The sequence below is a fragment of the Prunus mume genome, linkage group LG2 (assembly GCF_029339155.1).
Source record: "Prunus mume cultivar Tortuosa linkage group LG2, ASM2933915v1, whole genome shotgun sequence".
NCBI classification, from domain to species: domain Eukaryota; kingdom Viridiplantae; phylum Streptophyta; class Magnoliopsida; order Rosales; family Rosaceae; genus Prunus; species Prunus mume.
In genome coordinates this window covers 3,387,654-3,398,694 of record NC_142699.1, presented here as the reverse complement: position 1 = coordinate 3,398,694, position 11,041 = coordinate 3,387,654, and the positions used below count along the sequence as shown (strand labels likewise).

Sequence of the window (11,041 nt, the reverse complement as noted above, 5' to 3'; positions counted from 1 at the left end):
AGGACGTGAATCCCTTGTATAGAGCCTTGGCTGGCCTTTTATATCACTTATATCAGAGTTCTAAACCCTAAGATTGACTGAAAAGTCGTCCAAGAAGCCTTGGTAGACAAGGAATCCAAATAGGAAAGTAAAAATCACAATTCCTAACTCCATAGGGAAATACAGCTCAGCCCAATTGTCACACGATTTGGGGATCTTCGGCCTTGTAGAAAAATCATTAAAAATATATTTTAGAAAGATAAATGTCTTATATTTTCAACCATATATAGCTCGTAACCTGGAAAATTCGGGAAGGCTTCTGTTTCTTCACATTAACGTAACATGTACGAAACTGTCCTGTCTACACGTGGGCTAATTTTACTTGTAATACTGTACCAATTGGCTTGGTAGAAAATTTTAGAAAAATCACAGATTGAACTTCAAGATGTTAGCTTTCATCTCCAATTGGCCTTGCACTAAAATTCCTCTGAAAAGTTGATTTTTCCTTAAAAACCTTCTAAGAACGCAGAAAAGCTGAAAATCAGAAAAGTAAAGTAATAAGCCCATTTTAAATCTAATTCTCCTACAAAACCTAAGTAAAAAGAGTACATAACCCCTAGTTTAAACTACTACGAAAGAGCAATGCTAGGAATACCACATTTGTATATTATATTGTGTACCACCTCTCTGTTAGTGAGATAGATATCCTAGTCTTTCTTTCTTATTCTATTGGGTTTTTATTTATTCCTTTTTTGTATAGATATTATGTAACTAGGACTTCTTCTTATTTCCTAACATAACCCTACTAGGGTTTGTAACCTTGTATTATAAATACCTCATTTCGGAGAATGAAATATATATGAAAATTTTCTACCCATATTGTTTGACTCTCTCTATAGAGGTGGAGCCCACCAATACAATAGGGCTCACTTCTATTAGATGAGTCCAATTTTCTTGTAGTAAATTTCCATACGTCCACCCTATTACCTATCTAAACTCTTGACACATGTCCTTACACTAACCCTTAGCTTAACACTGTTAACTTTAAATAAAATTTAAACAAAAACAAAAACAAAATGTTAAAGAAAAATCAAAAGACCCAACAACAACCACCAAAGCTCCCAACCCACTCAACCTCCGTTGGCAACAACCTTTTTCCTACTTGGCGGAAACACCCGTCCGGCTTGCTAGAAACACCTCCTCCCCACCCCCTCTCTCCCCCAATTTTTCTCTTTCTTTCGCCACTTTTACCATTTTGCTCCCCAACAACATAGTTAAAGTTCACACAAAAAAAGAAGAAGATATGTTCAAGTTGAAAAGTTGTGAACTATGCAAGGGTTTTGAATAATTTTGAACTATGGGCTTGTTCATCATCTAGGTGTTCAGTATTTTACTTTTTCTTTAGTAAATGGTTTTTTTATTTTGTTTTATTTAAAGTTAACAAAGTTTTTTTTTATGGAGAGTTAACAAAGTTAGTTAGAGGTTAAGTGTAGAGACATGTGTAAAGAGTTTAGATAGGTAATAGAATGGGAACAAAGGAAATGAAAACAAGAAAATTGGACTCATATTAAAAAGATAGTACACAATGTAACATACAAATATGATATTAATAGCATTTTTTATTGGAAAAGCAAAAGGACCGCAACACAGAAGGCCCAGGAAAGATTGGTCGTCATCATCTCCGAAATGAATAAAGTAGATGGTCTCACTCACTGCCATCCTTGTGAACATTTGCAACCATTTTACTAACATTAACATAATTGAAATGATGAAAAACTAAAGCAAAAACATAGTCAAATTACAAGAACAAAAATATAAGAGTTTTTTTATTTAAACCCCACACTTCTCTTTGTTCACCCCAATACTTAAACCATTAAGCTTTTAAGTTTTTTTATTGTGTAAAAAGACAAAAAAGGTCATTCAACTTAATACTTAATTCTAGTATACCTCATTCACCCCACCACTCTTCATATTAAGTTTTAGAAAAACACAAACTCATCAACACCTTATTGCCAAATTACTCTTCTCTTTTAAAGAGGTAGAATGTTAGCAGAATGTGGCTACCAGTGAAAAATGTGAATGAGTGTGGTAACTTTATGAAATTTCCAAGCACGAACCCTAAGAGAGTAGTTGAGGAGTCACTATTCCGGCCAAGACAAGACTCTGTAGTACCTTCACGATCTCAATTGATACATACAGAGATATTGGTATCAGATATCCATACTGTTTGGGCCTAATTTGGCAAACCCAGTATAAGGAAATAAAAAGCTCATCTTGGTTTTTGGCAGCCACCAACATTCCTTTGAAATTGGGCCAAGAATACACACTCATTCAAAGCATTGAAGGCTCCAGTCCAGGATCTATCCAAAGATGAAAACTTGGGCTTCAAAAAAAAATCAGCCCATAGCCTCAAACTGGGCCCAGCATGAATAAACCTGAAATCAAGACGGACCACGTGACTAATCTGAACCAAAACTTTGAATTGTCAACAATTTCAACTGGGTTGATAGAGAGTTAATAAAAAAAAAAACAGGCAAAACAGGAAGAGACTTCTCTAAAAAATATGCCACCAGAAGATCAAATCCCTTCTTATAAAAATAAATTGTTTCTACTCCAAAGAGGGTGATTCTCCCAAGAGATAAGCAGACCATGTTTTCAAAAGGAGATAAGCAGGAGGACAGGAAGTTGTTCAAACTGGAAAATCAAACTAACCATCACGATTTTTTGAGCTCTCATAGGGAGCAGTTGGGATTAGAAAAGGGTTAGATTCTCTTCCAAAATACAGAGAAGTGATTGCCATAGAGCTGATGTTGAAAGCCTATCTACTTAGAGCTGATAAAATTTCTTTTTCTTTGTATTTAAAATTAAGAGATCTTTTGAGAAATTTTGCTGCCCATTATTAAAAAAAATTACCCTACTCCAGAAAACATTTCCTATAAATAGAAGAGATGGTGAACAGAAAAAGACACTCTCAATTCAACAACAAAATCAAACAACTAAAAATCAACCCAAGACAAGAACTCAAAATGATCACTTGATCCTTGAGAACCCCCAAACAAACCGAAGCAACCAAGAGCCCAGTCAAGCCAAAGAAGAAGCCAGCCATGATTCAGAACTTCCAAGCTCAGACTTAGAAAATAAGTCATTCAAAACGAGATTCCTCTCGTTACAAATTTGGTTCAGCAACAACCAAGACAAGCAGAGCTTGAGTTTTCATAAATATGAAAACCTCAAGAAATTTATGGAGAGCCCTGACCAAGCAGAACAGGTACCATAGTGCGGTGGCTCAATAATCCTCAAGTCCAACAACCTTCGTTCCGGTTGAAGAGGTTGCGATTTTACTAAAGAATCTTCCGAGGGCTTGAAATAGATTAAAGCTCTGCCAAAATCAAGCTTTGGTATCGATTTATAGCCGAAGCTTGGCGATTGAAGTTGTTGATAGCTCAATCCAACACAGACATACCCAGTCCGGCCATATCAGGCTTCTATCCGACATAAAAAATTGAATTCCAGCCTTCTTTTTATCTTTCTAGAGTTGATTTTTCCTTCCAAGTCTTGTAAAGGCGCAGTTCTGCCTAAAAACAATCCTCTTTATCATCATTTATTATGGCTAGAACTACCAATCTTATACTGTGATAAATTGTGAAGTCTTCACCAGTCTGCGGCGAGAAAAGAACTTACATGAGAGATATTCCTCACCCAAATTCACAATCACTTGTTTAGAAATCAGTAACTTGGGGCATAAGCTATTCATTTTAAAGAAGTCCGCTATGATTTTCAAGGCTAATGGTGCTACACCAAAGAAAGTGACTTGTTGACCAGTCAATGGTTTCCAAGGTAGTGGGGAGTTTTACCCTTCCATCACAGGAGCAGAAACAAAACGGGTGAACACATACAACATAAGGGTAATCAATAAATGGAAAAAAAGCAGCAAGTGCTAGTCTTTTGGGGTCACAAAACATCAGGTTATTGATCTGGATGGGAAAAGTGCATTCTTCATAAATGTCAAAGAGGTCACCAAATTCCCGCGACCATGTAAATGTAAACTCCTTCCCATCTAGATCAATAATCTGATGCAATATTGGACCAAGAACCCGCCTCTCCCATTTCAATTCTTCTAGTGGGATCGATGAACAAGCCAAGACCTCTAATCGTTTAACAGCTCAGTCTCACGTTGAGGAGTCAGTAATATACGTGCATAATCATCCTTCTACATTTCCAGCTCTTGTTCACCTTGATTGTGTTGGTTATCCTCCACCACTTCCATCTCTTGGTTCACCTTCGTTTTCGTGATCATGCTTCACCACTTCTGCCTCTTTACTATTGTCTCATGACAATATATGATTATTTTATTTTTTTATACAATAATAAAACTTAAGAGCTTAATGATTTAAGTATTGGAGTGAACAAAGAAAATTGTAGAGTTTAAATAGAAAATTCAAACATAATTTCGCTTTTCTTCAAAATGATGCTAAAAAATGCTTAAGAATATTCGAGAAGGGTGTGCGTTTGGGGGGTGGGGGTGTGGGTGTGTGGTTATTGTAAATGTGAAAACCCGTTATTCGGTGTCGAGACAAGGTATTCCTCGTGGTAGAACAGAGCACTCTCCACCCCCATCCAAACACGGACCCTATCTAAAATAAACGCTCCCTCTTTCATTAACCAAGTCATCATCTTAGGCTCTCCGCCAAGGCAAATACTGAGTGTGGATTGAGAGAACATGTCGAAGACAAAGAAGCAGTTGATGTCTTCAGCTCCATGGAGGGTTGAAGAAGAGGCTGAAGATGAGTTCCAAGACGCGAAGCTTAAAGTGACAAGCCAGCCAGGGTCCACTCCAACCATGCACGTTCCTAAAAAGAAAACGAAGCGCTCCAAAGACCAAGATTATGAAGACTCTCTCACTGAGATCGACCCTGAGCTCCGCTATAGCTTCCAGCGTAACTTTCAGGTCTTTTAAGCTTACCCAGTTGGGCAATTTCCTTAATACTTGCTGTTATGCTCTCAGACTATTTGTTAATTTGGTTGTTTTTATTAACTTGTGGTTCGAGTTAGAGACACACAATGTGTTTGTTTGAATGCCCAACAGGCAATTTCTTGGTTACATGCCCAGAACTTCTTAATTTTAATGTTTTGTGTAATTATGCATTTTTCAATATTGCAGACGTTTGCTAATGTAATGGTTTTTTGCATTAGGATATGATTATGAAAATTTTGTAGTGAGAAAGCTGGTCTTGGGTTTATTTTAGACATCTGTCTGTACTTAATTCGGGAGATTTTGTGGGAATTAGTCATTTGTTGCAATGGTATTGACAGATTCTGTGGTTGTGAGCCATAATTGCTTCACGAAGAGAATCAGTCTTGCCTAGATTAAAGACTTAGCTCATAAGTCATACTGTAAATTTTGAGTATTGGGATTGGAACTACATTACTTGCAAATTTTCAAATGAAACTTGTCCTATTATGTTTGAACTAGTTTGCCCTTATGTTTCAAAACTCTGTGGGTGGTAAGGATGTAGAACTGAGGCTTGACTGCCAAAACAATATTTCAGTAAAGCCCTTCTGCTAGTGTTTTCAGAAGTGTTTGTGTTCACTTAGTGAAGGAGCACATGCCTTAACTAACCTGGAAGCGAGTCATGGCAGTACCATGCAAGTAGGATGGTAAAAATTAGATTTTTTATCAACCAACTAGCTGTTGGTCTTTGGTATTTCTCTCCACTAGTAGAAGAGGTCCCCAGTTCGGCTCCCCTTTCTCCCAATTCAGAAGGAAAAAAAAATATTGGACTTTTTGTGTCTGACCTTATTTACTTTTGATTTTCTATGTGCATAATTTCCATGGTTCCATCTCATTTTGCTGTATAACATTTGCATCTGAATTTGTTATTTGATAAGTTTACGTGTGACAACTTGGTTTGCAGTTCCTTCAACGGGTTTTTAGCATCGACACTGTTGTGAAACCTCTTCCACCTGTCATGGCATACAATGTCTCCCGCAACTTGAACTTCTTCACTCGTATTTTCACACAATTTTTTGGTACGTATATGTGCTTACACTTTGTAGATGCCAAGATGTTATAACATTAAAATTAATCAGAAAAGAATAGATAAAAAAAGACTGGGACCCCATACCCTCAACCTGCAGTTGCTGTGTATGAAGTGGCAATACTATAGCTATCTTTATATGCTAGTAGAAGCATAATCTATAGCTTTAAACTGTTTATATCTTTTTAAATTAAAGTGAGAGAGACCAATTATTTCTCTCAATGTGGTTCATTATTATGTGGGAAGAGAAACTTTCATGCTCATGATCAGCCAACAAAACTTCTGAACATAATTCTGAGTAAAACTTTTCCTGGGCGTGTGGGCACTTGATCCCTAGTTGAGTCCAGATAATTGAAAACTTGGGCATATGATAAAACCTTTGACATTGAAATCTGATTAACGTAGTTCTTGTATTGCAGATCCTGAAGGTATTGCAAGTGCGCAGAAATCACTTGGGTTAGGGCAGGAAGAAAAAGTTCGTAAAGTTCGTTGATCCATAGCAAGGAATTTAGAGTGCAGTAATAAACATTTTGTAATTCTAGTTTTGACTGTGTTTGGTTTTGAATGTTCTGTCCTTGATAGTATATTGTCTCTTAATGACAAGAAATTTAATTTCACAATTTAAATGAAAACACAGCTTGGTAGTGAAAGCTATTTGTTTTTCACACAAAAAATAAAAGAAATCCATTTGCCATATTAGGATAATAGTTTGAATTTCCACTGATGAATTGCATTTCGAACAACGAAGCTGACTTGTATATGCTTTGGCGCGAGTTCTCTGCGAAATTGGTTTAATTTCGCAGCTCCTTCCCTCTTGCGTCAAACTAGAAAGTAAGCCGTGCGAAATTAATGCCGTGGAATGAATATATGTCCTTGAAATGATGATTTTTAAAGGTACTGTCTTTCAAATAATTTGTGGAATGGTTATAAACCCTAAGTTATTATGCTTTCTAGTGGACCTAAATTGACGCTTTTACCCCTCAAATAGATGGAAAATTTGACAGAAGTAATAATATATAGTCCAAGAACTACATAGTTTAGTGACTGAATTCAAGGACGAAAATGCAAATCGATTTATAATTCATAGACCATTGATACAATTAACCCTATAGCCATCATATTATTCCACTTTGTACCTGTTTTTCTACATGTGGATATCAATAAAGTTATGGCCCTTCTGGTCACGAGATAGTGGTCTTGAACAGATCATCACCGCTGGTTGAGTGTTGAAGGCACACATGACCCGCAACCAAAAGTTCTTCCTCCCTTACTTGTACCAGAAACTTCCTCACTCTCACAACCATATATTGCATGAATCGCGTAATAGGCAAAGCAAAAGGTCCCCAACAAAATGTCTATAAAACTACACCAATTATAATCAGTCCGGAAAACTTTAAAGGTTCCAATCAAACATGAGGAAATTTTGTGACTTGGGTTTGTTGTTAATTGTTGTTCTGTGGCTAGTGTTCAATGGCAGGGCTTCGTCACAGCCACAACAGGCACAAGTTCCTGGTTTCTTCATATTTGGTGATTCATTGGTAGACAATGGAAACAATAATGGCATGATCACACTTTCTAGGGCCAACTATAGGCCTTATGGCATTGACTTCCCTCAGGGTGTCACTGGCCGCTTCACTAATGGAAGAACCTATGTTGATGTTCTAGGTAACTCAATGATATGATATGATGATCTTTCTTCTTCTTATCTTTTTATTTTTCTTTTGGGAAAAAACCCTATTTTTGTGATGTATATCATTAATGATTAGAATGATAATATGTGCTTTAATCATATGAGCTTAATGTTCCAAGCTGGTGTGCTTATTTTTGTGGATTCGCAGCTCAGCTTATGGGGTTTCGAACTTATATTCCGCCTTATTCGAGAACTCGTGGAGCTGCACTTCTGAGGGGAGTGAATTACGCATCAGGCGCAGCTGGAATTCGCGATGAAACGGGAGATAATCTGGTAAGAAATCATGGTATCATGATGCTAATGGTTGCGTTAAGCCATTGAGAACATTGTGACATTTTAAACTACATAAGATGCTAACATTTTCTACTAGGCTTCTGAATCCATTATTTCTTTTTACATAAACAAGCACTCAAACTCAAAGTTTTGAAAGAGGGACAGAGGAAAATATGAAGTATCATGAATTTTCTTCTGCAGGGTGCTCACACATCCATGAACCAACAAGTTTCAAACTTTGGCAATACAGTGGCAGAAATGAGGAGGTTTTTCAGAGGAGATGCCAATGCACTTAGCACCTATCTTGGAAGATGCATCTTCTATTCTGGGATGGGAAGTAATGACTATCTTAACAACTATTTTATGCCAAACTTCTATACATCTAGTTCTGATTACACTACAAAAGCTTATGCTGCCGCACTCCTTCAGGACTATTCGCGCCAGCTGACCGTAAGTCCAGGAATGGCCATTCAACCTACACTCCTAGCTTTTCCCACATAATTTTCCTTCATTTAGATCTTGAAAACACAGGAAGAAAACAGCATTTAGTTACTGTTCTAAGTTTTGAAAACCTTCATTTTTTTCCTTCCAGCAATTATATGCATTGGGAGCTCGGAAGGTGATTGTGACTGGGGTTGGCCAAATCGGTTGCATACCTTATCAACTAGCAAGGTATCATAGCAATAGCAGCCGCTGCAATGAAAACATCAACAATGCCATCCTTATTTTCAACTCAGGACTTAAAAAGATGGTTGACAATTTCAATCGTGGTCAGTTGCCTGGAGCCAAGTTTGTCTACCTAGATTCTTATCAAAGCACATTTGATCTGTTTCAAAATGCATCTGCTGCTGGTAATATGCTCTGTGTCCAAATTCAAGTTTTATGTTGATCTGTGATTTCATATCTAAACCCTGCTTTAATTTTGAAAATGCTGCAGGTTTTGAAGTAATAGATAAAGGATGCTGTGGTGTAGGAAGGAACAATGGGCAGATAACTTGTCTGCCTCTTCTACAAGCTTGTAGAGATCGCACAAAGTACTTGTTTTGGGATGCCTTTCATCCAACAGAAGCAGCAAACATTCTGCTAGGCAAGGCATCATACAGTTCCAGTACACAGTCATATACTTATCCAATTAATATACAACAATTGGCTATGCTGTAAGGGGCTTGGAACTTCATGCAAGGGCCTATATGATTTCTAATATTATCTAAATTGTTAATTACTGTGATGCTTTGCAGCTGATTGCTAATTAATCTGAATAAAAGGTTTGTTCTGTTTTAGTACTTTACTGCTTGCACTTTTAATGTTTGAATTCATCATCGGTGGAAATACATATTATAGAATTTCATGGCAGACATGAGCTTAGCCAAGTTGGCTAAAGCGGATGTGCTCCCCACTCTACACTCGACTTCGAATCCCCTTCCCCGTGGTTTATATTAGATTAAAGTAGAATATTGCTTGTAATTTAAAAAAAAAAAAGAGAGTAGAATTTCATGGAATTTACTTTTGCAACTTTTCCCATTGCCAATTTGAATCGTAAAATTTTCTAGCATGAAAAGTGAAGTATAAATACTTCAATAAGTCTATCAGGAAATGTAGTCTACCAACTCTCCAAGCAAGGGGAAACAAAAAGAAAAAAAACAAAACATAAATACAAAAGGGCAATTTACTAGTCCTACAGTTCCAAAACAACAACCAAGTTCATGTCAAGTGTACTAGGTTAAAGGATGTAAATCCACTTAATGTGAGCAACTCGAGAGGTCGAGATTGTGCTCTCACAGGCAAAAATAAATTGTGGTGCAGGAGGTTGGTGGAGAGATTCCGCTCGAGTTGCTCAGGTTTTTTCATTTCCATATATTTCCATCGCTGTCTGTCCTGTCACCGCATGTGAATCCAGGAGGAGGAGAACAAATAAAAGTTTAGGATCTCAGCCACTTTATCTTCTTTTCTCCTTTTTCTCCTCTCGTACGTTTCTCCTTTTGAAGCCACAATAACATGGATGGACTGCAGTCTGCAGCAGAGTTCTTTATGCTTCAACCACAGCTTCCTTCAAAATTGTATGGCACTGTCCACGACTCATCCCCATCATGGATTAACTTTTGTGTGGAATGAGCTATGCTTGAGTACAATACTTAGCTCAATTCATCCTAATGGTGGATAACAGGAAAATTTCCAATGCATATAAGAAAACATGCAACAGGTAACAGAAGATAAAATGTAAAAGGAAATAAGTGAACTATGATATTAATGAGCTTACTAATGAGAAGTTCAAAAATACTTTAATTTATGACATATCTCTTGATACAATTTGAACGTCTTACGGACTTTATGAAACTTAAGCTTGACTTAAATTTTAAAAAGCTTACTGAGTTTGGCTTGTTTCGTTAGAATAAAGCTCGAACAACCTAAATATGTTACAAACTTGAGCTGCATTAAGTGGATTTACATCCTTTAACCTAGTATACTTGACATGAACTTGAAAATGACAAAATTCAAGGGCAAGAGTCTTTGATGTGCACGTATTACATTTTCCACACCAAACAAAGTAGTAAAATGAAAATGGATAGAGCCAAATGGTAAAGTAGAACCATCAAAATGACTAGAAATATCTTAAGTTTTCTACGGGTTGCTTTTAATGTCGAGAGTGGCAAGCTGCTGTATGTTCATGGGATAAACCTTGCTAAGGTCCTCATTGAAAGCTTTCCTCTCCCAATTATGATGTTGTCTGTGTTAAATAACTCGCCTTCTAGATCTTGTTCTTTGATGTAACCAACGGCAATAGACTAAACTAGCAAATATTAAAACACTTAGAGATACACAAGAATTATACTGGTTCGGCAGAACTTTTGCCTACGTCCAGTTGTGATTTCTCTAGGTAGAGAAATCACCACTCCTTTGATTAGTAATAGAGATTACGAACTTTGCAAACCTAGAACTAATCTCAAAACTCTTGGCTGTCTCCTCAAGGCTGTTTTTTCCTCTTCTCAAAATAAGCCTCTACACATTCTATTTATAGATATAAAGTTGGCTTACATGTCCCAAGGCTGATTGATTCCTATTT

At 36.9% G+C, this 11,041-nt stretch overlaps 2 protein-coding genes across 3 annotated transcripts; both read left to right on the top strand.

The window, feature by feature from the left end:
* Positions 1–4,564: 4,564 nt before the first annotated feature.
* Positions 4,565–6,667, top strand: LOC103319333 (zinc finger/BTB domain protein). 2 transcript variants are annotated; one of them, XM_089047431.1, is made up of 3 exons: positions 4,565–4,927; positions 5,895–6,009; positions 6,423–6,667. In XM_089047431.1, exons 1-3 carry the CDS (start codon positions 4,700–4,702, stop codon positions 6,476–6,478), a joined length of 399 nt encoding a protein of 132 aa, XP_088903557.1. In that variant the 5' UTR covers positions 4,565–4,699; the 3' UTR covers positions 6,479–6,667. The 2 variants fall into 2 exon arrangements, with proteins under 2 accessions (XP_088903557.1, XP_008219081.1); XM_008220859.2 differs by having other exon boundaries at positions 4,569–4,927; positions 6,437–6,667.
* Positions 6,668–7,401: 734 nt separating this feature from the next.
* On the top strand, positions 7,402–9,263 carry LOC103319377 (GDSL-like Lipase/Acylhydrolase superfamily protein). Its single transcript, XM_008220908.2, has 5 exons — positions 7,402–7,682; positions 7,856–7,980; positions 8,182–8,430; positions 8,573–8,831; positions 8,918–9,263. Exons 1-5 carry the CDS (start codon positions 7,430–7,432, stop codon positions 9,139–9,141), a joined length of 1,110 nt encoding a protein of 369 aa, XP_008219130.2. The 5' UTR covers positions 7,402–7,429; the 3' UTR covers positions 9,142–9,263.
* The last annotated feature ends 1,778 nt before the right edge of the window (positions 9,264–11,041 follow it).

Excerpts from the sequence above, each read along its gene's own strand:
- LOC103319333 (XM_008220859.2), top strand. The coding sequence starts at position 4,700 with ATGTCGAAGACAAAGAAGCAGTTGATGTCTTCAGCTCCATGGAGGGTT. Across the intron at positions 4,928-5,894 it reads GCTTCCAGCGTAACTTTCAG|TTCCTTCAACGGGTTTTTAG; the intron begins GTCTTTTAAGCT and ends CTTGGTTTGCAG. Across the intron at positions 6,010-6,436 it reads TATTTTCACACAATTTTTTG|ATCCTGAAGGTATTGCAAGT; the intron begins GTACGTATATGT and ends CTTGTATTGCAG.
- LOC103319377 (XM_008220908.2), top strand. The coding sequence starts at position 7,430 with ATGAGGAAATTTTGTGACTTGGGTTTGTTGTTAATTGTTGTTCTGTGG. Across the intron at positions 7,683-7,855 it reads AACCTATGTTGATGTTCTAG|CTCAGCTTATGGGGTTTCGA; the intron begins GTAACTCAATGA and ends GTGGATTCGCAG. Across the intron at positions 8,431-8,572 it reads ACTATTCGCGCCAGCTGACC|CAATTATATGCATTGGGAGC; the intron begins GTAAGTCCAGGA and ends TTTTCCTTCCAG.